This window comes from Tasmannia lanceolata, unplaced genomic scaffold, assembly GCF_043159265.1.
Source record: "Tasmannia lanceolata isolate RefF3 unplaced genomic scaffold, GAP_Taslan_0.1 ptg000016l, whole genome shotgun sequence".
Lineage (NCBI taxonomy): Eukaryota > Viridiplantae > Streptophyta > Magnoliopsida > Canellales > Winteraceae > Tasmannia > Tasmannia lanceolata.
The window spans coordinates 7,061,533-7,089,079 of record NW_027518693.1 but is presented as its reverse complement, the minus strand read 5'-3'; the positions used below and the strand labels follow the sequence as shown (position 1 = coordinate 7,089,079).

The 27,547-nt window shown below is 36.5% G+C and overlaps 1 protein-coding gene and 1 long non-coding RNA gene across 5 annotated transcripts; one reads left to right on the top strand and one right to left on the bottom strand.

Annotated features, from left to right (window-relative positions):
• Positions 1 to 551: 551 nt before the first annotated feature.
• On the top strand, positions 552 to 10,662 carry LOC143848784 (uncharacterized). Of its 4 annotated transcripts, none has more exons than XR_013235475.1 (7): positions 552 to 934; positions 1,089 to 1,381; positions 3,237 to 3,410; positions 3,630 to 3,723; positions 3,864 to 5,507; positions 5,623 to 5,696; positions 9,006 to 10,659. It is a non-coding gene; the product is annotated as an uncharacterized LOC143848784 (long non-coding RNA). The 4 variants fall into 4 exon arrangements; XR_013235473.1 differs by having other exon boundaries at positions 1,048 to 1,381; XR_013235472.1 differs by having other exon boundaries at positions 552 to 1,381; positions 9,006 to 10,662.
• Positions 5,853 to 27,372, bottom strand: LOC143848783 (protein HEAT INTOLERANT 4-like). Its single transcript, XM_077357844.1, has 14 exons — positions 27,042 to 27,372; positions 23,151 to 23,189; positions 22,823 to 22,876; positions 22,554 to 22,617; positions 22,138 to 22,196; positions 20,868 to 20,992; positions 20,673 to 20,732; positions 14,609 to 14,667; positions 10,494 to 10,573; positions 8,887 to 8,925; positions 7,638 to 7,700; positions 7,509 to 7,556; positions 7,271 to 7,399; positions 5,853 to 6,283 (listed from the first exon to the last, which is right to left on the bottom strand). Exons 1-14 carry the CDS (start codon positions 27,204 to 27,206, stop codon positions 6,236 to 6,238), a joined length of 1,032 nt encoding a protein of 343 aa, XP_077213959.1. The 5' UTR covers positions 27,207 to 27,372; the 3' UTR covers positions 5,853 to 6,235.
• Positions 27,373 to 27,547: the final 175 nt, after the last annotated feature.

The window sequence follows — 27,547 nt, the reverse complement described above, 5'->3', positions numbered from 1 at the left end:
GTCATTAGTGACATGAATTCACGTCATTAGTGAGATGTTAGTAAGACAAAATCAATCTTATTACCCTATAGGGCAGCACCCTCGAGATTGCAAAAGAAGAATGAATAGAGGGCGCTGTCCCTGTGATTGCCACTACCAGTACATAGGGATTGGGAGTCCGAGGGACGCTGCCCTCCACAGTGTCCTACTAGCACCCCTATTTACAGAACTGAATATTAACATTGAGATTCCAATTATAAATGTAGGGGTTTGTACCATTAGTACATGTTTCAACGTATTGTTGGAAATTCTCTCTAAAAGAAAGGGTTTATATGAGAATGCTGTACTAGCAAGAGGCTCCTTCCCATCACAAATAACAAATAGGGGTGTGAATGGACCCCGACTTTCAGATGGATCCAAAAGATCCAAATGTTAATGGACAGGATATGGTCACAATCTGAATGAGTCATATTTTTTGGATGGTGAACTAAGCATGGCCACACAATCCTTATCCTTACTATTCTAAAAGCCTAAACCACATAAATTTCGTCAATCATCTTCTGCTAAATTTCGACACTAAATTTCGACACTGTGTCCTGCTCTCGTGGCCTTAGATTCTCCCTCTTATTTCTTAAAAACAATCTCATCTGTTAAAACCTAATCCTATTTTCATCTTTTCCTCTTTACAACTACCCCTCCCTACAATCCAAAAACTCACCGTTTCTCAGCCAATCGCATGTGTTTCCCTCCTTAATCACGTCTCCTGGTCGCTCCCTCCACCAATAGTTTCTCATGATTCATGAACACCTTTGATTCCCCTATTTCTTCCATCAAAGTAATCCTGTTCGTCCGTTATCGCAGCCTTGGAGATATGCGTCCAAGAACCACCGTTCCCTCTACCCAATGCATGCAGTTCCTTCTCTGAACACCTGTTCATCTTCACTTCTCGCAGACGGTATCGCCTCTTCTAATTTCCACAAAATCCAAACCATCTATCCCTCCTCTACCTTCGGTTCTTCTTGATAAATCTTTAACTTCTCATTTTTCTTTGGCAATATTGTTCTCCAGGTTCTTGTATTAGATTTTTTTGTCTTTCTTTATGTATCTAGGGTTTGTTCTCTATCTTTATTGACTACCTCTCACGACATTTCCGTTTCTACAGGTTATGATCACTAAGTTCTGTGTTATTTCTGCTGCAATGTTAGGGTTTTGAATTTTTGAAGTCTTCTTTTCGTTTTTTTGTTCCCTTTCCTTTTTTATTTTCTATTCGTAGCCCTTTTTTATTTTCTATTTGTATTCTAATTAGTTGCATTGTAACTATTGATATCAGCATTTGTTGCTGCACAGGTCATAACCGCGAAGCAATTTCTTCCCAAACCAGTGAGCAATCGCCCATTTGCATGTAGGGATTTTCCTTCTGTGATTTTTGTCTCTTTGTTTGGAGATTGGCTTAAAATTTTTGATGCATTGTTGTTCTTCAACACCACCTACATATTGGGATTTTCCTTTCTGTGGTTTTTCTTATTCTTTGTTGCTTGAAATTTTTATGCATTGTTGCTCTTCAATGCCACCTGCATGTTGGGATTTTCCTTTTTGTGGTTTCTCTAACTTATTTTAAAAAATATATATCATTTTCCAGTTTTTCTCTCCCCCGTACCCTTTTCACATTGGGAAATGATCTTTTCACATTGGGAAATGATAATACCACACTCGAGTCTATAATTTCAGTGTACCCTATAGTATCCTGGACTAGATGCTATTTGCAATGCATGAACTAAAATTACTCTTTCTTGTTACTTCTGTGATAGATGGATAGCGTACTTACAAACTTATTCATTTTGTCTTCATCTCCTACAAACATATGATGCTTCAAAATCTGTTTGGAGGAAACCCAGTTTAGAAATAAATCCTGTTTGGAGGAAATTAGTAATGTTAAATCAATCATTTTTCTGAAAGCTCCTTATTCTTTGTTTGGAGATTGGCTTTAGCGTTTTTATGCATTGTTGCTTTTCAACCCCAGCTGCATATAAGTATTTTCTTTTTGTGGTTTTTCTTATTATTTGTTTGGTGATTGGCTTTAGATTTTTGATGCAATGTTGCTCTTCAACGCAGTACTTTTTTAAAATATATTAATGGTTGTGAGCTGAGCCTACCGATCATAAGAAATTTCTTTCAGACATACATATTTTTTTCTTTAAGCAGCATAAGGACATAAATTCACAGCAAAAATGTGAGGGCAGAATCTCTTTATTTGATGGCCTATCTCAGTCTAAACTAAGACATAAAAGCAACTATATAACTAAATCCATTTCATAATCCAGACTAGCAATATCTCACAAAGAATTTGGGTAATCCAGTCTAGCAACATCTCACAGACAATATGGGGAGGGTGTTGTATATAAGAATTGATTTACGAGGGGTAATTTAAGGTACATATGGTTTAATACAAGGCAATACCCTTCATTCCCTCACAACCACTTCTGCCAAGCTGAAATTTAAGGACATGACTTTTAGCTAACGAAAGCAAAGTTAGGCTAATTCCGTTCTCAATTCTGATGAGCATGTAGTAAACCACGAACCTGTTTGTGATCAATGTAGCAATACCAGCAAAGAACTGAATTTATTTGATGGAAATGGTGTTTTAATCATGGCAAGTTCACTTTTAGGAGGATCGCCTTTCAACCCCAATTTTGAGGCATTTGGATTTTTTTTAATGTGATCCATTGCTCTGGATTTTTTTCCCTGCTTTGTAATATGCTTACTAAGGGTGACCCAATGCACGAGGCTCCTGCCATTGCGGGGTCTGAGTAGGGCTAGATTTTTTTCCCCTGCTTTGTAATATGCTTACTATAATAAATAAATGTTACTTTAAAAAATTTCACATTTCACAAAATATACTAATAGTTACCCATTGATTATCTTCAGTATAGTGTTTGACGTTTGTTTTCTACTTTGAAATTGGAATCCTATAAAGGTACAAATTTGGTTGTTTATGTCAAAGAATATTGCAGTCTGTTCCTCTGTTGGTTTTATTTTATACCACTCAACAAAATTAAAAGAATATAGGTTTCATTCATCATCCAATATCTGTTGTTATTAACATTCATGGTTGAAACTCTTAAGAGGGAATGGACGGCATCCGTGTGGGCTTTTATTAAAGCTGAAATGCTAATGCTTCATTGCATTTATCAAGTGGCCCACCCGAAGCCAATAATATCCTTCATGGTATTCCACTGAAGCGAATCCTTGTATGGCAGAGCACAAAAAGGTATGTTCTATGGTTCTATGGTCGTGGCTTCTCTTCTCCACCTGTCATCCAAAGGGCAACACTTGTCGCCTGAAAGAACTCTTGCTTATCTCTTGCTCTTGGTGGGCACAAACAAATGCTCATTCTCTGTCGAAAACCCAACCCAGAGAGAAAGATGACGCAGGTACCATTCTTTTCTTGTTTTCAGCTATTTTCTTTACCTTTTTTTGTTTTTTGTTTCACTCTCTATTCTATACCTGTACTGATGTTTATCTTTTATGTTTTGGCTTTCATTCGTCCCTAATTTTTTAGTGTTTGATTTATTGGTTTTGAGATGTTATGGTGATTTTGAAATATGTTCTTTTTTGGATTCTCATTTTTCTTGTCTTGTTGCACTTTAAAGGATTCTTGTATGCCGATTTAGTTGATCCATGAAGGATCTGAAGCTACTGGATTGAATTCAAGTTAATCCATTAGTACAGATCGACTGATTTGGGGTAACTTCTTGAACTTAGTGGTGTTTTGCGGGTGATTAGGTTTCTTTTTCTATCCTTTGAATTGGGTATTTTCATTTCGGTGTTTGAGTTTATTATATTGAAAATTTAGTTCTTGATGTAATTCCACATAGCGATTGTAGGAAATTGGAATCAGATCTTAGAAAGATGTTCATCGGTGGAATTTCATGGACACCAATGAAGATCATCTCGAGGAGTATTTCAAGACATACGGGTAAGTGGTGCAAACTTTCATCATGAAGTATCGAACTACAGGTCGTGCCCGTGGCTTTTGTGTTGTCGTATTTGCAGACCCAGCTGTTGTAGAGAGAATTGTTATGGAGAAACATAAAATTGATGGTCGGACTGTGAGTGTTCAATCGAAAATATTCTTTCTTTTGCCATTATGAATGTCAAAACAGAGTTCTACATTTGTATTTTATTATCTGGTTTTGAATTATATGAATTTTAAAAGATTCAATTTTCTTGGGAATTGTGAATGTTAAAGCATCATTTCTAGAAATTGGTTTTCATTATCTGAATTTAAACATCAACAAATTGTTAGGTTGAGGTGAAGAAGGCTGTCTTTAGGGATGATTAGCACATTTAGAGTAGAGACAATAGTAATGTCCATAGATCACCTGGTCCTGCTCGCACAAAGAAGATATTCATAGGAGGTTTAGCATCCATTGTAACAGAGATTGAAAGTATGAATAATGCAAAAGTAGGTCTTCAATGATTTCTAGCTCTAGGATTTTGGAAAATTTACTCATCCATGAGACATTTTCAACATTTTCATGTCTTTACATTCATGTTCTTTGTTCAATTTTAGGCTTTCAGCATTTCTACAATTATGCTTTAGACCCTAGACTATGTTCTGTTATTCTGGTTTCAAGATATACCTCCCCTAAAGTTTTGTAATGCTCGTGCTTTTGGCCAGGTTTAAGTAGGCACTGTTATTTTGTTTATAGAGATTTATAGAGATTTAATGTTCAATTGAATCATTTCTATGTAGAAATCTATTATTCTTCAGTATTTGTTTATAGAGATCTCAACCTTTCCCGTTTCCAGTTGTATTTAAATAGGATTACCCCATTTTCACATCAATTTTAAAAAAAATGTTACTTTTTCAAATCATTCTTTCAATTATTTTATTTCATATTTAGGATTTTTTGTAAATCTCTTTATCTAGCAATTTGTGGACTATACATTAAACATTTTTCAGTAACAATCCTGTATGATTTACATGATTGGCATGTCAGATCTAGACATTTCTTGGAAATTGAAAAATAATATTAGTTGCTTTGTATTTAAAACATGAACTCTTTTGAATTTCAATTGATTGGTTGGATTTCTATATGAAAGCTTTAAATCATGGTAATTTGGATTTAGAAGCTGTCATCCTTTTTTAAGTGGCACTGTCATCCCTTTTTATCTTTCTATAGTATTTGTATTTTGGTCATTTATTAATTCATGTTGGGTGATTTTTCCCCTATTTAGATGTTTCAAGTGGTGATTGCATGACTTGAAAATTACTTCCTTGTAATGTTGATTTTGATGCTGTGAAAATTATGTTACCTTATAATGCTGTGAAAATTATTTCCAGTTGTAACAGATTTTGATGTGCATTGGCTTGCACGATTAGGGTTGGTGATTAACAAGAAAGTTGACAAAATTATTTCCAGTTTTCTTCTCTCTTTCTCAATCTTTGGTACTAGATGTGGACTGCTTTTTCCCCTTTGTTTCCTTGGATGATGGCCTTCCTTGGATGATGGTCGCTCACTTAGGTGTTCTACTTTGTTTTAGTCTTATTGTGCATGTTTCTCTTTTTTTGTAAGTTATTTTCCTATTTTGCATGCCAATAATGATGTGATTATGTTTCTTATGACTGGGTTTGTGTAGGAACTTTGTTCTTTTCTACCAACCATGAGTGCTTGTTCTTGCAACAATGGACTAATTAGTGCATCCTAAAATCAGTAAGTTTTCAATATTCCTCTTTCAAAAGTTTCTATTCTCTTATGGTTTTCATCCATAGATTCCCCTTCTTTGTTTCTGCCCACCCATTTTTCATTTAAAAAAAGGCACCAAAGGCATAAAACAGCACAAATGAGAATTTTGTTAAAAAAAAGGAGTGCCCACAATTCTGCCATTTTTGTATTTTCCTTTCAAAACAGTGTTCATTATTCAATATCTATGAAGCTTCATAGGGTACAGCCGAAATTAGGAAGAAAGATAATACCTGCTTAGAGAACGAACTCCATCCAAAATGGAGCTTAAGAACTGAACACCCCTCATGAATCTCAAAATTTTCATCTCGGAAATTAAATAAAGCTTATGAAGGAGAAAAACAGAGCTTTCTCATGAAGAATCGAGATCAAAGGCCAGCACTTGCCAGTAGTTTTTCCAAGGAATGGCGAGTGCAAATAGCCTTGTCAGCTCTCGAATATATAGTTATTTGCTTGAGATCATTTTACAGCTATAGATTGGAGAGCATTTTTGGTCTCCTTCACTTTAATCACAATACCTTGTGAGCCTTGCCATAGTACCTATTTATGTATGAGGACTGTTTCACAAAACCACAAGGAACACAATGTGTTAAAAAAGTGAGAAGATACAATATTTCAAGTAACAGAAAATCTGGGTCCTTTACCAGATTTGACAGAAAGCAGTAAAACAATACCAATAGAGAAAATCATACACACACTCCCTGGTTTTAACAATGACTCTACTCTCCTTATTTAACTTTTCTAATTAGTTTTTAAACAGATTGCTACAATTCCCAATAGGCAATCAACAGCTAATCAGAAAAGTGCTCAATAATGTGACGAGTGACTAAAAACAAGGGAGTGCGGATATCATTTCCAGTATCAATAATTCATGTGATGTAAGGCCTCTTTGGATGCTACAAATATCAGTCTTTATATACAAATAAAACTACTTAATCTTATTTGCAATGGGATATTTAAGGTCGGGTAGATTCCTTTCACCTTTTTCATGAAATTTTTCTAAAGGATTCATTTAGCCGACCCCAACTAGTCTGGGACAAAGGCTTTGTTGAGTTGAGTTGAGTATATTTAAGGCCTCTTTGGAAGCCATTAACTATATCATTACTATAACTGTTCTAACCAATATTTGAAAATAACCATATTTAACTTCAATGGCATTTGAAAACAAGGTTTTGCTAATGAGTGCCCTAAACGTTAAGGTGCATTGGAAACATAATGTTACATATGTTTCCAATGAAAAAGTCTTGAAACGTTTGTAAAAATCTCAAAACATGTGTAAAATTATGTTTCCAGTGCACCTTAATGAGTTCCCTAAGGGCACTCATTAGCAATACCCTTGCATATAAGATCATATCCAAATAATTTCTAGAGGTATCCAAAGAGGCCCTTAAACTTTCTTCAGAGACGGAGAACATTGTTAATAAAACTCTGGGCACTCATTAGCAATACCCTTGCGTATAAGATCATATCCAAATAATTTCTAGAGGCATCCAGAGAGGCCCTTAAACTTTCTTCAGAGACAGAACATTGTTAATAAAACTCACCTTCCATTGAGATATGTCAGGAGTGCCCGGTGTCTGCACTGGATAAAACTTGTAAAACCGCATGCTCTCGTATGCAGCTTTAGCATCCTGATCCATTGCTTCAATCGCTCTTTTTCGAGCTTCCCTTGCCTGCAATAAGGAGCCAGAAATGGTACTAATGTTAGGCCGTGTAAAATGCCAGGATTGCTAAGGATTGCCAATCGATGCTACAGACTTAGAAAATATTCGGTTTAGATACCTCTCTTTGTGTTTTCTTTGCTTCTCTCACCTTCTCTTTGATAAACTCCTGGGAAATAGATGACACGTTTTAAAGATGTCTGCAGAACATGTCAAGTTCAAGAAAATGCTACTTTTCATGTAGAAATACCTTAAAAGCATCTTTCTGATCTTCAGGTAAAACCTCGTCCTGAATTTTTTCATTTGTAAAGTCCTGGAGATTGCAAAAACAATATTTAACACTCAACGCAAATAAAAAAAAGAGGAAATATAGGTTCAACATATGTAATTCAGTACCGGTTTGGCAACACACCTCATTCTCAGACTTTCGAAGTGGAAAAAACGGGTGGAACAGAATCGCAAGAAGCGACTCTGTTTCACTTTGAGTTTTCAGCTCATTTTTGCCACTCGAAAGTTGGGATATTGAGAAACAGAGGGATGAGTTTGTCGAACACAAGCAACAAGGAATCATGGGAATGATTCCAAAATCAAACATAGAAAATGTGGTTTTTAATGTTCATTGGTTATTCACCTAGAATAACATGCTGAATATTGCATAGTAACCAATCATCAAACATTTTGGTTTGCTAGCAAATCAAATCATGCAAAGTCTTCCAAATCAAATTCTTGGAATACAGGATATCTTGTTACCAGCAAGAGTACACCTAGTGTATTTCAAGAATCTGTGTGTTATAAAATCTAACATGACTCAGAAATTGGTTATATTTCAAAATGCAGCCCTATGATGATTAGCATCTTATATCGATCAGATTGCTGTGGTGTAAGGATATTAGGAGTTCTTTTCTTGTAATCCCAGATCAGCAAATAACTTAGCCGATTTACATGATAAACCGAGCATCCATAGGCTGTGATGTATGAGAGAGGCAACCTCTGCCCCTTTTGTAATTATTTTTTAATCTAATCTGTTATCTTTTCAAAAAGAAAATTCGACCATCCTCAGCAATAGAGGATTCACAAATTTCATGAAATTACGAACTAGAAGCCATATTTCAAGCCCAGATGTACCGAGTCTATTAGCCTGGAAAGTAGAAAGTAAGTGGATCAGTGAGTTCTTGCACATTGCAATCAAGAGCCATGCGAGTTTATGGCCCATACGGCTGCTAAAAATGCACATAATAAGTGCTTTGCGACAAAGATGCAATATCTTCATGCAGCAATAACATTCACAACCATACCATAATTTTACATCTGTGGGGAGCAGATAACCTATTGAAAATGAACCCCTCCTTTTATTTTCGCTGATTTTTTATTTTTGAACATGTTATTTTTGCTCAAATTGGCAGTCATTATATTGAGAATAATAAAGATCACGGGAGAGCTAAATTAGCAGTGCAAGCAGAAGTAAACTGCATGATAGAGACAGAGAAGTAAACTTGTACCTCAAGGTCATCAAGATCCCAATCAAAATCACATACAACCTGCACAAAATTAAGAATACCAAAATCAAACCACCAAAAATCATAGATGGTATTGCTGACAACTTTCTTAAATGGATCAGATTCAGAGTTGGAGCATGAAATTGAGTGAAGTTTTGGCAAGATTTTTGGTGCAGAGATAAACCCCTAAAGGCAATGTTACCTTACTATGGAGACAAGCTGAAGCAAGAGATGGTTCGTTTGAGCCTCAATTTAGAAGAAACGGTGATATAGCTTGATTGGACTCTTATATTTTAGGAGAACTTTCTAAGATTAGGAAATAGACACAGCAGCTGTTGTTCTGGAGGTTTTAGACCTTCATTTGACAGCATAGCACAGATAGGAGGATTTGGACTAAACAGCAAATGGAGTTTTTCTATCAGATATATGTACCATGTTCTCATTTATGGATAGAAATAAGTGAGCCTTCAAAAGAAAGAAAAATAATATTTGTAGAGAAGTTGACGAGGGTGATTAGTAGATTGGTGGAATGGGCTGTGATGGCAAATCAATTTAAGGGCGTGCAAGCATCAGAGATGAGAAGAAAGTAGAGATATTTTTCTGCACTTTGCTATCCCATAAAGAAAGATTGGTCCTAGGTGGAAACCACCACCAAAGGTAAGTATATAAATGAATTTCGATGGCTCATGTTGGGGGAACCTGGGAATAGAAGGTATAGGAGGTGTATTTATATTTTATTTTTATTTTTGAAAATGAAGGTATAGGGGGTATTATTAGAGATGGAAATCAAGATGTCAGTCTCACTTGTGCTGCTAAAGCAGAAGCATTGGCTGTTAGGAATGAAGTTAGGCTCTTTATGACATTTTTTAGTGATGAATTGTTTATTAAAGTGTGGCCATTCAAAAAAAAATTGTTTATTAAAGTGTGATCAGATGGATTAGAGACATTTTTTACATTTTATATCAGATGGATTAGGCTCTTTATGACATTTTTGAAGTTAGACGGTGTGATCAGATGGATTAGAGAAGGGACGGGCTTTCCTTGGAAACTTGCAGATGAGCTCCAAGGCTGCTTGATAGACTCGAAGGATATCAAATTCATTTTTTTCACATCAAAAGAAGGAAGCCAACTTCAATGCTGATAGACTTACAGCATAGGTGTCTCTAGTGGAAATCTTGTAATTAGACTTTATGCTTGATCCTGTAAGATCTGACTAGGTTTTTGGTCCTTACTGGTGGTGTTTTTTGTTTACATTGCCTGCTTTATTTGAAAAAACAGTTCCATGAAAGAAAATAGGGATAAAAGATTCAATTGAAGAGTACCATGCTGGGAAACCACCCCATCCCTCTTTGAATTAAGTGTGAAATGATTAGTTTAAGACTTCATATAAGTTAACGTGAATCGTAGGGGAACCAAATAAAAGAGTTCTATTGCAATTTATTTTTTTTGGCTGATCTTCAGTATGATGTAGACTCTTTGCAAGGATCTTCTGTGCAATAAACATCTCAGCAAAGAGAATTCAATAGCAGCAAAACTTGGCAAATCATGTTGAGAAAGAACTGTTTATTAGACAGTGAGCATTATTCCTGTGTTGTATTTTACTAGCTTACCGGAGGTTCCGTAGGAAAAAATATTTGAACAACCGTCTCCTGTTCTACTTGATCCTCTTCTTTCATAGGGTTGTAGAAATCTGTCAGAACAATGTATAGTGTTTTAGCAATGAATTCAGAACATAATTGCATGCATGCATGATCATAATGATAATGATGGTTACTTCAATAAACCAACTCAGCTTACTCACCGTGCTATGAGATACAATTTCACAAAATACCACATTTTTCATGGAGTTGGTCCCTTGTCCAGGTTTTGAGACTCGGGACTGCAAGGGTGAGTACAGGAACTTATAATGAAAGACTAAATTTATAAACAAACACCAAACAACAACAGCAAAACAACAAAAATATGCAGCAACCTAGCATAGAAAGTGTGTGTGTGTGTGTGTGTGTGTGTGTGTGAGAGAGAGAGAGAGAGAGAGAGAGAGAGAGAGAGAGAGAGAGAGAGAGAGAGAGAGAGAGAGAGAGATGCAATGAAATAATCCACCATGTAACATGGACACTTTGAGAGGGGAGTGAGAATAAAAATGCCATGTCAAAAACACATTGGCACTGCTTGTAGCAATGAAATTACAAATCTTCTTGTTCATGGTACTATTTGTACATTGTCAACATGGGTTCCTATTTCTTGTAAGTCAGATACAGTGTAGATCACTATTTCAAGAACTATTACTTGGAAGTCAGAATGTCGGTGTGCACCATAGTTTTAAATTTCAGACGAAAAATTTCGGTGTCAGTTTGGACCGAAACTGAAAGTACATTGAATCGAAAAAAATACAGGATTTCACCAAAATTTCAGCAATTTTTTGCCGAAGTTCCGAAATTTCCCCAAAATTTCGTCTTTCACCCTTATTTACAAGATTTCCACCGAAATGTTAATGATTTCCACATAAATTTCCACCAAAATTTTATACATTTCAGTGGAAATTTAAAAAAAAAACGAAAATTTTATCAAGGTTTTACATGATTTTGGCCTAAATTTCCACGGCCGAAACTGTCATTTAAATCCTTGGTGCACACATCTCAAGGGTTTTGTTGTGATTGGCATTTACACATGCCCGCCTCAGAGTAACATAGCACAATGTAATTGGAAGCCCCCTTATGTATGACTTTTTTTTACCCTAAATAAACACCAAAGAACACCAGCAAAAAAAAAATGCAGGAGAAACATAGCATACAGAGTGTGTAGTGTAGGATTCAGATGAAGTGCAAGTCAATCTTTAACTTGTACAAACACACACCAAAAATATGATCAATTTTTAGGGTTTAGGTAACTTTTAACTTTCCAGAAATAAATCAGTCCAACCCCTCTAAATGCTTTGAAATTCACAATTAAAGTTATTTCTTTCAACCTAAGTTGAAATAAATCTAATCTGGTCGTTGGATCTTGAGATCAACTTAATCTATAAATCCGATGGTTGAAATCACCTCAAACCAACTATTGAACTTATGATCTGATTCATTCAGGTTGTTTCTTTTAATGACAACGGTAAAACTTTAGCATCCACAGGAAACTTAAAATCTGATTTCAATTATTACATAAGGCTTCTTTGATTAGGAAGAAAGACGGGTAAACACAAGGTATCACACATCTGGAACCAAGTGACTCATACTAAAAGGCATCAAATTCGAGAAGAGAATATAATTTCTGGATAAGCAAAGCTTAATTATTCATAACATAATAAGTCATGTTAGGCCCACATACATAGAGAAAAGAAGAGGTTCTAGAGAATTTTAAAACACTGTAAAATAGTGATGTGAATACTCTCAGTCTCATGAACAGTGCAGTGGGAGTAGGGTGAGTTGAGGTTCTAGAGAATTTTAAAACCCCGCAAAATAGTGATGTGAATACTGTCATGAGTCGTGAATAGTGTCGTGGGAGTAGAGTGAGCTATCTTTTATTCTAATTCACTTAAGTGACTTAAGTGGAACTTTAAAAAAAATACCTATTATACCCCCATATCTTAAAACATTATAAAAGACTCAATATAAACCCCATGATTGAAATAGAAAAGACACTCTAACACTAATGATGAACCCCATCATCATACCTAGTTCCTCGATCATTTTGAAAGATAGCCCCGTCAATGTGTGTGTGTGTGCGTGTGTGCGAGAGAGAGAGAGAGAGAGAGAGAGAGAGAGAGAGAGAGAGAGAGAGAGAGAACAATGCAATGAACTAGTCTACAGTCTACATGTCATGTGAATGCTATTTGAGGGGGAATAAAAAATGCCGAGTCAAACACGCATCAACACCGCTAGTAGGAATGAAGATACTATTTTTCCTATTTATGGTAATATTTATCACTCACAAATATTTCTTGGAAGGGTGTATCTACGGCTATTTTTTTCGGGTTTATATCATGAAAAAAGTAGAAAAATACAATAAAAATTTAAGAAGAAAATAAGGACAAAAATAAATATCGTAAATTTCTCACAATATTTTTTGATATTCTCACGATAAAAAATAAAATATGAAGATATCTCGATGATTTTTTCAAAATCTTGGAAAAAATTGGATTTTATCAATTTATTAAAAAAACGCAAAATATCATGAGGCTTTCAAAACTTAAAACGACATTTGTGGCTGCTATTTCTAGACTGTCAGCACATGTTTTTATTCATCTTAGGTACAACTTTAGATCTATTTCAAGAACTAATACTTATAAGTCAGAATGTTAATGCACATTTCAAAGGTTTTGTTCTGACTGGCATAGACACATGCCCATCACAGAGTAACATAGAACAACTAATAGAAATCCCCTTATGTATGAAAAATCTAATAGAACCCCCTTTACGTGTTCTGAAATTTGCTAAAAATAGTTTTGATTTCAAGAACGTGTTTAGATGGACTAAATGGATACTTGGAGCCATGGAGATTGGCAACGTACATATTAGAAATGCTTGGTATCTTACGGATTACTTCTTCGTCGTGCACAAATCAAGATCAGACAATGAAATGGCAAATGGATTAATTAGAGAGGGTTGGAAAGGGAGAATATTACCATTGGTCACTCAATCCTGCCGTAGAATTTCTTCTGTCATCTCCATATTTCAGGTGTAGGTGGGGAAATGTAATAGTTTCCTCTTCTCTTTAGGGACAGCTTGTCCCAACTGCAGAATTGGTTTCTTCATCCTAGCTAAAGCTTCTTGTTACTGCCTAAAAAAGAGGTTGCTACCATGGTTTTAAATTTCCCCAAAATTTGCCGGAAACGACCGGAAATGTTTCCACTTCCATCCCCCACGGTAACAAAATCAACACGATTTCCTTTTGTCATTATTTCCACGAAATTCCTCAAATTCGACCGAAATGGTCGGAACAACAAAAAAATGGAAAGATGTTATATTTCCACCGAAATTTCCACCAAAAACCGAAATGTTTCCGTTTCTGTGCCGACCAAAACCGAAATTTATAACCTTGGTTGCTACAGGGCTTCTATACATGAGCAAATCAACCAACTCATTATACATTTTTACATTATCAGATGTCATGGAGGTGGGGGAATGTCCCATCTGCAGAATTGTCCATTTCATCCTGAGGCCCTGTTTGTTTAAGATTATGACAACCGATTGTGATTGCCAACCGATTATTGGACTCAAAATTACGTTTAAATTTGAGTCCAATAATCAGTTCGGCAATCACAATCGGTTGTCATAATCTTAAATGAACAGGGAGTAAAGTGTTGCTCCAGGGCTTCTATACGTTAGCAAATCAAGCAACCAACTCATCATCAATTTTTATGTTATCAGATGTCATGCAGAACTAACAACAACATGAAACATTTGCTGCATGCCGACATGTCAAAAAGTAGAAAAGAGAGAATATGAACCATGTGGGCCACAATACTACCAAAGCCAGATGCAACCTGTCCAAAGCTTCTAACTTCAAATTGATTATCCAAAACCAATGCTGAAACGTGATATAAGGAATTTTCTAAGAAAAAGGTTTAGTTAGAATCAAAACCCGAACACTTGCTTTGGATGTGTTTTTATGATGATGACTCCAGGATAAAATGAAAGAGTTGATATGGCATAAACAACATGCAATGAATACAATAAAGAAAGATAATACAATACAAATAACAAGTCTAAATAAAAATTTTAAGAGAACTCACAAGGTAGGCAGTAGTCAAATCTCCTGACACGTTCTTCCTTCAGATGTCTTAGAGCGGCCCTGAATGAAACAGATATATCAGTACATCTGGAAAGAACATAATGACACAAAAGTTCAAATGGAATGTAACCAATATAGTATAGATCCTTCATCCACAACAACACAAGAGTTTCAAGCTAGAATGAGTAAATTGATGAAACAGTCCTAAGTCCTAACTAAAGAGCTGAAAATATTCAAAAAGAGACATTCAATATAAGTTAAATGCAACCAAACAACAATAGCAAAGAAGATATAGCAGTCCTTTGGAATCAGACCACATTAATTGTTTTTTTTTTAATGGTTCAGACCACAGTAATAAACAAGTTAACTATAAGAGGCTTCATATGGGTTATCATCCCCAAGCATTTGGGGCATTGCCATCGCTCCATTCATGATGAGCATGTGTTTGGTCATCCAAGCCATTGATCTTATGAGCTAGATCAAAGTAAACCAGTCCAGCATTGCCAGAAGAGCAAGTCATAGTAACAAATATCTCCGATTTTTTTCAAAATATCATGATTTTATCGCAACATTTTGATAAAACGACAAAATCCTGAAATAATCCCAAGATTTTAAACAATATTACAATATTTTCATTTATAACATTTACCGTGAAAAACATCGAGATAATATCGTGATATTTTTACGAAATCTTATATTTTATATTTTTAAAAATATAATTTTTTTTTTTTTCAAATTTCCCATTATAAATCCGAAAATAACAAAAAAAATTAAAATCTCTCGAGATGTACACTCCCCGAGAAATTCATAGGGGCAAATATTTGCGACTATGGTCCTACTACTACTCCTACCCACTACATTTGGCATGGGACCAAGAAGTATGTTCGTTGGTGGCCCAACAGATCAATCGATATGATTACCATATACTTATCCCACATGTAATATAATAAGTTCTATACATATTATCATCCCATACCAGCTGGAGCACGGCCATCCCACCATACACGAGCAAGTGTGTGATCATCCAAGCCATTGATCTCATGGGGTATAGCAAACCGGTCCAGCATTGGCAACATCCTAAGTCCCAAACACTAAATTTGGATTGGGACCTACAGGGATCTAAATTTTTTTTTTTTTGGCCCACCAGATCCATGTCTCTGATTACCATATAATTATCCCACATGTGCTGTTTCTAAAACATTCATCAAAGCATCATAAATCATAATGGTGGTATATTGGTTAGATATGCTAAGAAAAAATCAAGTAAGGTTAAGCATTAACAACTGGATAGTGCAAATCAATAGTAATCATGTTTTGTTTCCACTATGTATTACACGGATCACACCAATAGTTCCCAAATCCCGGAATCTACAAATTTGGATGCCCTCTTATTTATCTCACAAATATTCGATGCTTCAGACCCAAAATCATGTATGAGGTGGTTTAGGTAGCTTCCTAGTTTCTAGTCAATTTTGGTAATAGTGCTAGTGCCATCAGGTACTGAAAAATCCACTTCCTTGGTGAGATACAGAAATTACACACATGGCGTTGGTGAACACTCACTGTCCCACCTAGTCCGCACCACGCAATTTTGGTAGTTATGTCCCACCCCCGCCCAAAAAAAAAAAATAATCTTCCATTCCTTCACGTATGAAAAAATAGCCTAATGACATTCAATCAGGTTTCCGCCTGGTTGAATATCCGTATTCTCAGCAAGAAAAAGATACTAATGTTGGAAAGTAGCTAAGTATCAAGGTCACATAGAGGTGCAAACATTTGGGTGTCTGTGTGCTTGAACCACGAGTTTCAAGTAGCATGTACACTTTTTTTTTCCCTCTTTTTTCAAATGGTGACACAAATTTTATTAAAAGAGAGTGGGACTTAATTATCATGTGTGCCATAGCATGCACATTACACGTTCATGTTAGTAAGATTATTAAGTTCTGCAAAGGTCTTGGATAGTGTAACATTCAGCTAGGATTGCCTAATGATGGCATTCCTAGGGAGAGAGGTGAACCAGTATTTCAATAAAAAACAATTAACAAAAGTCCCTACAATGTAGATTATGAGATTTCACCTAGATATTTTTCCTAGAAGGCCAGGAAACCTGATTAGCATGCAGCACCTTGTGCATCCCAAAGATCACACCCTTCACAAGAATCCTATCGTATTCAAGTCAAAGATCAATGACCTTATATATATATATATATATATATATATATATATGAGGAAAGTGTTGGTGAGCTTAAGCGCCCCAATCACATGGGTCCCACATTTTCTGTCCTATGGAGCTGATTTTTGGTACACACCCTATCTATGATAGGGCCTTGCAAATGAATGGTTTGGATCACCACAGAAAATGTGGGACCCATGTGATTGGGGCGCTTAAGCTCACCATAAGTTTGGTGAGCTTAAGCTCACCAACACTTTCCTCTCTCTCTCTCTCTCTCTCTCTCTCTCTCTCTCTCTCTCTATATATATATATATATATATATGAGAAAAGTGTAGCTACACATACGTGTAGCTAACTTAGCTACACCGACGGCTTAAAATACAGTGGGCCCCACATTGTTTGGGTGATGCAAACCATTCATTTGATGGGCCCTCACATAGATAGGGTGTGCCAAAAAAATCAGCTCTATAGGATCATCCCAACCCTACGATTTGTGGAGGCAAAAATGGACGTGTAAAAACCTTCACAAATCTGTCGATTTTTGCCTCCATAGTTTGAAGGGTTGGGATCATCCAATGGAGCTGATTTTTTGGGCACACCCTATCTATGTGAGGGCCCATCAAATGAATGGTTTGCATCACCCAAACAATGTGGGGCCCACTGTATTTTAAGCCGTCGGTGTAGCTAAGTTAGCTACACATATATATAGAGAGAGAGAGAGAGTTAAGTGAAGCTACATATACGTGTAGCTAACTTAGCTACACCGACGGCTTAAAATACAGTGGGCCCCACATTGTTTGGGTGATGCAAACCATTCATTTGATGGGCCCTCACATAGATAGGGTGTGCCCAAAAAATCAGCTCCATTGGTTCATCCCAACCCTACGATTTGTGGAGGCAAAAATGGACGTGTAAAAACCTTCACAAATCTATCCATTTTTGCCTCCACAGTTTGAAGGGTTGGGATCATCTAATGGGGCTGATTTTTTTATCACACCCTATCAAATGAATGGTTCGGATCACCCAAACAACGTGGGCCCACTGTATTTTAAGCCGTCGGTGTAGCTAAGTTAGCTACATGTATGTGTAGCTTCACTTAACTCTCTCTCTCTCACTCTCACTCTCTCTCTCTCTCTCTCTCTCTCTCTCTCTCTCTCTATATATATATATATATATATATATATATATATATATATATATGAGGAAACTGTTGGTGAGCTAGCTTGCCCAATCACATGGGTCCCACATTTTGGGGAGTGATCCAAACCATTCATTTGCAAGGCCTTATCATAGATAGGGGGTGTACCAAAAATCAGCTCCATAGGATCATCCTAACCCCTCCATTTGTGGAGGACAAAAATGGGGCAGATTTGTGTCTGTCCATTTTTGTCCTCCACAAATGGAGGGGTTAGGATGATCCTATGGAACTGATTTTTGGTACACCCCCCATCTATGTAAGGGACTTTCAAATGAATGCTTTGGATCATCCTAACAAAGTGGGCCCCCATGTGATTGGGCAAGCTAGCTCACCATAAGTTTGGTGAGCTTAAGCTCACCAACAGTTTCCTCTATATATATATATGGTCACCAACTCTATCAAGCTAGAATCGATCCCAAATTTAATTGATTGTTGTGGTGATTTCAGATCGTTAAATGTAGCACCTTGTGCTACATTGTGCATCCCAAAGATCACTCTCAATTATTTGAAGGCCAGGAAACCTGATTAGCATGCAGCACCTTGTGCATCCCAAAAATCACTCCCTTCACAAGTATCCTATCGTATTCAAGTCAAAGATCAATGACCTTATATATATATATATATATATAGATATATATATATATGTGTGTGTGTGTGTGTGTGTGTGTGTGTGTGTGTGTGTACATACATATATACATATATAATATATATGTATATATGTATGTACATATACATATATATGGTCACCAACTCTATCAAGCTAGAATCGATCTCAAATTTAATTGATTGTTGTGGTGATTTCAGATCGTTAAATGTATAGCAAATGATGCCTTACATGTACACCGAATAGGTTGATATAAGTGGTACCCTATCAATTCCAACACAGTATAGAAGAAAGAGGACATCCTCTCATAAATGCAAGCCTTCCAATCTCTCTCTCTCTCTCTCTCTCTCTCTCTCTCTCTCTCTCTCTATATATATATATATATATATATATATATATATATATATATATATATAGACACACACACGCACACTATATAGCAGAAGAGAAAAGGAGAGAATTATTTGAATTTCTCCCAAAATTCTATGAGAATTACACATAACTTTTTTTGACTTTTTTTAACACAGGCAGCCATTCAACCCACATATTTTCAATCCTACCTCCTCCTTTATGCTTTTTAACAAAGGCACCCATTAAAGCCACATAATTTCAATCCTACCCCCCTCCTTGATGCTTTTTTAATTATGGAATCCTCTATAGATTGGAGGGCTAGGATCAACCTATGGAAATGATTTTACAGGCACAACCTGTCGATGTTGTGTTCCATCACATGGACGGTTTGGATCAACCTATGATGTGGTCCGTGCAGTTCTTTGTCGGCCCGTGCATCGCACGGGGTTTTTTACTAGTGTGTGTGTGTGTGTGTGTGTGTGTGTGTGTGTGTATATATATATATATATATATATATATATATAGGGAAATGATTTCTGTGCCCCAATGTTTTGATAAAGGGCTGTCAGAGGAATATTACGGTTCTCAAAAAGCTTTAAAGCCCTTTAAATACTACACAACAAACATGTGGAGCGCATGTTTATCAAAACATTACACACACACACACACACACACATATAGTGCTTCTCAATCAGTATTCAGACTTAATCAAATAATTGAAAATAGGCTAATTGACTTGGACAAAAAAGATTTTAGTCAATTTAGGAGTTACGAAGTTCTAAACCCTAAAAACTGGATTGAATACTAGAAAAAAAGATTTGAGTGCTAAACTGAATTTTCACTTTTGAATTAACTCGGAGCTGTGCTCTTAAATCAAGAGGAGCTTATCCTAATATATGTGCACATGTACACGCACACATGCTAGCAAAGATCAAAAGTCAAGCTTGGGTTATAACATGGTAATGCCCAAGTCAAGTTGACATAGCATTGACTTGGTAGAATAAACCAAAAACAATGACATAAAAACAAAATACCAAAAAGAAAGGGCGGTGATAAATTCACCCCCTTCTAGGATGAATTCACCCCGTATTTTTCAAAATGAACTGTATAGCCCATACCATAGGATGATCCAAACTGCCCATTTGATGAGCCACAACGTAAATAGGTTGTGCCCATAAAATCATTTCCGTAGGATGATTCTAACCCTCCAAGCTAAAGAGAGAATCACATTATGGAAACTTCTATAGATCGGACGGTTGGGATTATCCTATGGAAATTATTTTTGGCGCACAACCTATTTACGTTGTGGCCCATCAAATGGGTGGTTTGGATCATCCTATGGTGTGGGCTGTACAGTCCATTTTGAAAAGTACGGGGTGAATTCATCCTAGAAGGAGGTGAATTTATCACTGCATAAAAGAAAAAATCAAATTTTCAATTATATGGGCTCACGGAAGTCAATCACAATGCACATTATGAATCCCAGTTGGCATGACCAACATGACTCCCTTTTAACTTTATGCCCGACTCAATTCACTAGCAACTTGAGCAAACTAAATAGGGAGCGCACATGCCAAGAGACAATACATTCCAAATAACCATAACAAACAGAGCAAATTTGAGTGTATCATACACCACAAGTTCAAACCAGCTTCAGCAGGCCTTGCGTAGAACAACTATTATCCATCAAAGCAGTTCACATGACAGAACCAAAAAGTCGAAAAATAAGACTTCAATACCTTCTTTGGGTGCAGCTCATTGTAAAAATCTGAAACTTCAATCGATCTACTTGACTGTCTCTGTGAAACAGCACTCAAACTTAAATGGCATCATATAAGAAACAGCTGCTGCTGAGAATTTAATAACAGCAGCTAAAAGAATGGATACAAAACTATTTTTCTTTTTGAAAGAGAAAAAGAAAGAACAGAAGATACCTATCCTCTAGTGGGATATACGGAACCCAAGCCATTTTCATTTCCTTCATTGGTACTATTTCTTCAACTTCCTTTTGAACGGATTTTAAGCCAATCTTATCAGAAGGCGGAAAAGGGGACACAACCTGCTCAAGAGCATAGGCTAATATAGCATTAATGTCTCAAAGATTAAAATACAGCAGCTGAGTGATCTAAAACAATATCAAGCCACTTTATTAAAAAATTTGGAAGTTGTTCACAAAAGAAAGAAATGAAAGATGCATTGGAGGTGTATACTGTTGTGATATGTCTTGTTTCCCGAACAGTTTTAAACAGTTACAAAACTGTTTTGTGAGTGGAAATGAGACATGGAAGTTTGAGTTTTGAATTTCAAAAAAGAAAGAAAGAGTGGGTAGTTATTCTCTGGCAACATGGGTTTTCTTAAAGCATGAGAAAAATGTAGAGAATGTTTATCTCTTTGGAAGAGAGGTAAAGAGATCAAGGTTTCTCTCTTGGGAAAAGAGGGTGAATGTTAATCTCTTGGAAAAGCGGTGGAAAAGAAGAACATAAGTGTTGTTCGGTTTGATCTCTTGGCGAAGCGGTGCACCCATGGATTTTTTCTGGATTTTCTCCTGAGTTAGAAGAGAAGGAAAGAGATTAGAGATAAGTCTCATCTCTTGAAAACGTGTGGTGGAGCGGTTGTTTGATATTCTTCTTGCACGGAGAAGAAGGAAGAAGTTGAGTGAGTTATTGATTTTCTCTCTTGTGGTTTCCTTTTGTAGAGATAAAAGGGGTTTTTTCTTTCTTGTGTAAATAAAGGGGTTTGAGAGAAAAGGATATCCATGGAAGGGCAAAGGAGGGGGGGTTACAGGTTGATGGGATTCTGTCAATCCCTTTTTTAATCTTGTTATCTTTTCTCTTATAGTGGAAGACATGATCTCACCCCTGGAGTAGGCCGTTGTGCCGAACAACGTAAATTCGTGTGTTATCTTTGTGGATTGCTCTCTTGTGATATTTGTAATTGGTTCTATTTTGCCTTTGATTGTGTTCTTGGATCGGATTTGTTGTCCGACGGGGTTTTTTCGCAGATATAGACATGCAAGGATGTGCAAAAATGTTCAAAACCAAAAAGATGCAAACTAAATGCGTGTAAGTATATTACAAATTAGACTTGTGCATACATAAACTAAGACAGTTGACTTGGAACCTGAATTTTTCCAAGCAATTCAAGAGACCTAAAAATGAAGGAAAAAAACATTTTGCAGAAGTAATATTAGTTTAGTGAACTTACTGCAACCACAGCAGGGATACAACGTACGTCACTTTCACCATTAAAGGAAACCAATTGGGCTGCAAAAGGAAGAAAAACATAAACATGAAGCTTGAAGATACATACGAACACAAATATTCCTTGGGTAGTGCTTGCCAACACAAAAATAGATAAAAGATAAACAAGGAGATAAAGAAATATTAGAGATATCATCGTGTATCAACTGGACCCCTGTGCAAATTTAACCTTGATGATGCAAAAGTGGAGAAAATTCATTAAAAATATGCATAAACAATTTTAAGGGTGAACAGATTGTCAACAGATGTGTGATGGGAATTGAGAAATTTCGTTTGCAAGGCAATTATCACTAATATTCAAAAATGCAAATATGGTCTAATGCAGAGAGATAAATGGCGAACACTTTAATAGAAACTTACGTTCTGTGCATCCAAAAAGGTAGACCTTCTTCCCATAGAGCTCTCCCCCCTCCTCAAAGGCATTCTGATGAGAAATTGGTAAAAAATCAACAAATTTTTTTTGAATGGTAAAATCAACAAAAAATTATTTCAGGTTTCCTCTTAGATGCCCAATAAATCTTTAAGCATGTATTTGATCCATAGATGGATGTTTGAAGTTTGAACAAAAGAATGACAAAATTGCACAACATCAAATAATAGACATATGAGCATAATAAAATGTAACAAACCTCCAAGTTTGAGAAATTCCACTTGATCTTATAAACTGAATCCATTTGGTGCCACTGCCATTAGTACATACATAAGATAACAGAAGAAAATAGAATACAAAGTCATAATCAATAATATATGGTGCAGAATAAAACTATATTAATGCATGTACAACTGCCTTTTATGAATTTATAGATAAACTCATAATATTGCCTCTCAGTATGTACATTTGCATGAGTCATGAACCATGTGAAATACATATGAAGTAGCCCGGCCAAAGTCATATATATAACTCAAATTTCTCATTTGAAGTAAAAGACGGGAGAAATAAAGAACATCAAAACAAACCTCAGTGCCAACAGGAAATGCAGCTTGCCATAAATCTTCCTGCAAAATAGAAACCGCAAAGTGAAAAGAAAAAGGTCACTGTTGTTATATAAAACACTAATGCAGTATTAGTATATTCAAGCTTCCAGGGAAAAAGTCTATAGCTTAAAGGATAAACCATCTGACAGGAACAGTAAAGAGAATGACAGAAGATAAACAGAAAGTGCGCCACATTTCAAAAACACTTACGTATATTAAAGTGTAAAAGATTAATAACACCATCTCCAAGTGCTTAAGCTTTTGGAGTAATTGGTTGTTTGACATGGTATCAGAGCAAAGGTCCTGGGTCCAAAACTCCTTGATATTAAAATTCAACATGTAATGGCCAAACCCAAAAGAGGGGCCACATGTGTCACGTGTAGGCCAACCCTAAAAAGGGGCCACATGTGAGGAGGAGTGTTAAAGTATAAAAGATTAAATAACGCAATTGATAAGTTTTAGGAATTTCACTAAACTTGGATGATTTCCATTAATCACAGCAAGTGCTTGTATAGAGTACATAAAGATAAACATAGAATGGAATTTAGACGACAATGGAAAGAGATAACTCTAATCTAATTAGTTACCTAAACTAAGTAGGTTGCCTAATCTACCGCCAATATCAAAGATCGGATCTCATCATATCATATGATATCTTAACACATCCCCTCAAACTTATATTGATTGAAAATCTATATGCGTTTGATTACAATAAAAACTTCCCAAATTGATTACAATACAAAATGTCCCCAAATAATCAACATAATGCTGAATTCACACCCAAGCTGTTGATAAAGGTTTGATGCTTCTTGCCGAATTTCCATGGATGCCGGTCGCCGCTTAAAAGATGAGTAGCAAAGAGAGACTCAAGGCCTCGATGGGCAAGTCTACATGAAATGGGTCACTGTGAACCAATGCCGTAATTGACGAAAATAAGCCTCGAGGGGCAAGACATCATGGGCTACAACTCCCTCAGGCACGCACCCGAATGGTCCAAGGCATATACCTCAATGGACTGAAGCACCTCAACTGACTAGAGTAGCTACTATTTCAGGCACGCACCTTAAGCAGAGGCACCTCAACTGAAATAGTTTGGAGAATGAAGATTTGAGAAAGAAAAAAGATATAGAGAAGAGCGACAACTAGCAGCTTAAGGATAATAATTATTTGCAAACAAAAAAGAATTAGAGGTGCATATATCAAATATGAGGGTTTACTTCCCAAGTTTGGGGTTAAGATATTTGGGTAAAAGCAAAGGGGTGTGATTGGTGATTTGGAGGTGATTAGGTGGGTAAAGAAGAAAAGGGTGTCTAGCGTAAAACGAGGAGTCCTAAATATGATATAAGTGGAAACTTGGGAATAAATGGAAAGGAAGGGTGTGCTTACCAAATCTGGAGTTGAGTATAGAGCAAAAGACAAAGGAAAGGGTGTAGCTATTAAAATGAAGGGTAGTAATTGCCCCACCTCTACTCACATCACAGGAAGAGGCATTTCCGGATCTGCCCCATACCCCACTTGTCTTAATAATACTTTTCCAAAGCGCATGTGCATGTCCTTGAATTTGCTAATTGCTCCTTTACAAGGCATGATGCAACAGGGAGAGTTATCAGCTACTGTAAAACGAAAGGGCAGCATATAACCTTTTAACAATAGCACAGTCTTGCTGAAATCACTCCGCTGGAATCATGAAAAGAATCAAAACACAGGTTTGAGCAAGGGATGCATATGGGGAATGACGCAAGACGTGTTCCGAAGCCATCTATGTCTTGCGAGCCCACCGATTGGCATCATTCGATCCTGAAAACCAAAGGTGTTAGACTCCAAATATCTAGAGTCTAGACCCTTCTTTTGTTTTTTTTATTTTTTATTTTTTTATGTTTTTGAATTGGATCTGCTCTCATTACTCTATCTTCTCCAGAGTAATGATAGCTACGCTCTAACCCTTCAGGTTTGAATATGTTGAGCAGAAACGATGGGAATGGTGCGTGGATCTAGTGTCTGGTCTTCCTCCCGGTGCTTCTCATTGCCGTCACTCAGGTCCACAAAGATGAGGTTCCGATTGAAGATATGGCTGATTTTATGAAACCGGCCGTTGGCAAAACCGTTCCATAAGAAACCGCATAAAACAACATATTATAGAACACACAGATCTCAGATAGAACTCAGATCAGAGAAGAGCAGCATCACAGCCCAATTCCGAAAACAAAATGGAGGAAATAAATGAAAACGGAAAGGGATTGTTGCATGGAACGGGCCGGGCGGACGGCTAGATCAGCCGTCCGCTGGAGAAATACATTAGACGAGTTGTGCTCAGGCCAGGGAAATCGGCTACTCTGATACCATGATAAGTTTTAGGAATTTCAGTAAACTTGGATGATTTCATTAATCACAGCAAGTGCTTATATAGAGTATATAAAGATAAACATAGAATGGAATCTAGACTATGATTTGGCCGACACTTTGAATTTATGGCCGACACACGTGTCGTGTCATGTCCGACACGACACATGTGTCCACATGTATCGACACTCCTTTAGACACTTTTAACTGTACTGCTAGAAGTGTCAGTAACTTTATATGCATGTATGTGTATGAGTGTGACACTATTTCTAGATTTTTAGGGGTTGCCATGTTAGATACCTCATATATGTGTTGAAACTCGGCAAACAAATCCGTGTCCACAAACTATGATTATATGTACTTTCTATTTTAGGCTGTCCCCGTTTCTAAATTTTGGGAGTTCACCGTGTCCGACGCTCTGTGTCTTTGTCGACACGTGACACTCGTGTCCGTGTCCACAAATCATAGAATCTAGGAAAGGGATAACTCTAATTTAATTAGTTACCTAAACTAAGTAGGTTGCCTAATCTACCACCAACATCAAAGATCGGATCTCATCATATCACATGATATCTTAACAACCATATCCTACAGCTTAAGCTTTTCGAGCAATTGGTCGTTTGACATTGTGCATCAAAATGGGAATTTTAATTGGGGAATTGATAACTCTAATCTAATTAGTTACCTAAACTAAGTAGGTTGCCTAATCTACCACCAATATAAAAGATCGGATCTCATAATATCTATGCTATCTTAACAGCCATCTCCTACAGCTTAAGCTTTTCGAGCAATTGGTCGTTTGACATTGTGCATCAAATTGGGAATTTTTATTGTAATATCAAACGCATGTCGATTTTTCAATCCACATACGTTTGAGGGGGCATGTTAGAGTAGATCTCACTGTTGGATCACCAAGTATTAAATGAGAGGCGAAGTGGATAGAATAGATAAGGGAACTGGTTTTGATTAGGATTATCTTCATCTTATCATCTTATCTTTATCTTACCATGTTTATCTGTGAGTGCTTTATATAAGCACATATCATTGTTAATGAAGAACAACCGAGATTAATCAAATTCCAAACTTTTTTCACTGTACAACTTTCGAAAATAACAAAAAATCAAATGCCACTCCGAACAATTATACTAAAAATTTGTTCAGGAACTAAACACAAAAATAAGAACTAAAATTGAATCATAATGCAACACCGAAACATGTCTGATAAATCTCACAGCGAAAAAAGCACAAATCGATCTCAAGTGTGAAAATCATCCCGAAAAAAAACAGGGAAAAAAAAAACAATAAAATCTCATTTCTTCAACAGATCACCAAAAAAACACTAGCATTTGAGATTTTTGAGAGAGAAAATTAGGTAAATACATATCCACAAACAGAAACCCTCGCACAGCAAATCCTACATGAAATTTCACAGGATCTTGACAAACAGAAACCCTTGAACAGCAAATCCTACATAAGATTTCACCGGATCTACTGTGAATAATAGAAAAAATCGAACATAGTTAAAAATGATACCAGGTTCCTCTTATCAGCAAAGAGTTCAGGTTCTTGATGAGGTTTTGGAGCTGCTGGAGCCTTCACTCGCTTTCCTCTGCTTGATGCCTTTGTACCTTCAACTGGAGATTTGCTTTCTTCTCTCTGTTCTGCTTTTCTCTTAGATGATGCCCTAGGTTTCCTCATCGTAAAAACAGAAGAAGAAGAAGAAGAAGAAGAAGAAATGGCAGAGGAAAAGAGGGAGGTGCGGGTTTGAAGAAAGAAAGAGAAAGAAGGAAGGGATATTTAATTATTTATAGTCTCACTTAGGTGGAGATTTTCGAAAATTATTCTATGGACAATGCGTTACTAGTAAGCCGATAAAAGGAGGGTTGGAAATTGCTTCCGATTTTGCTACTTCACTTGAACTTGCACTTTTATGGTAATTTTTTTATGGTGGGTCCTACCTACTTGGTACAGGTGGCACTTTTATGCGTGATTGGGATCATGCATATGGGTGGGTGGGCCACTATGGCAGTGTCTTGTGT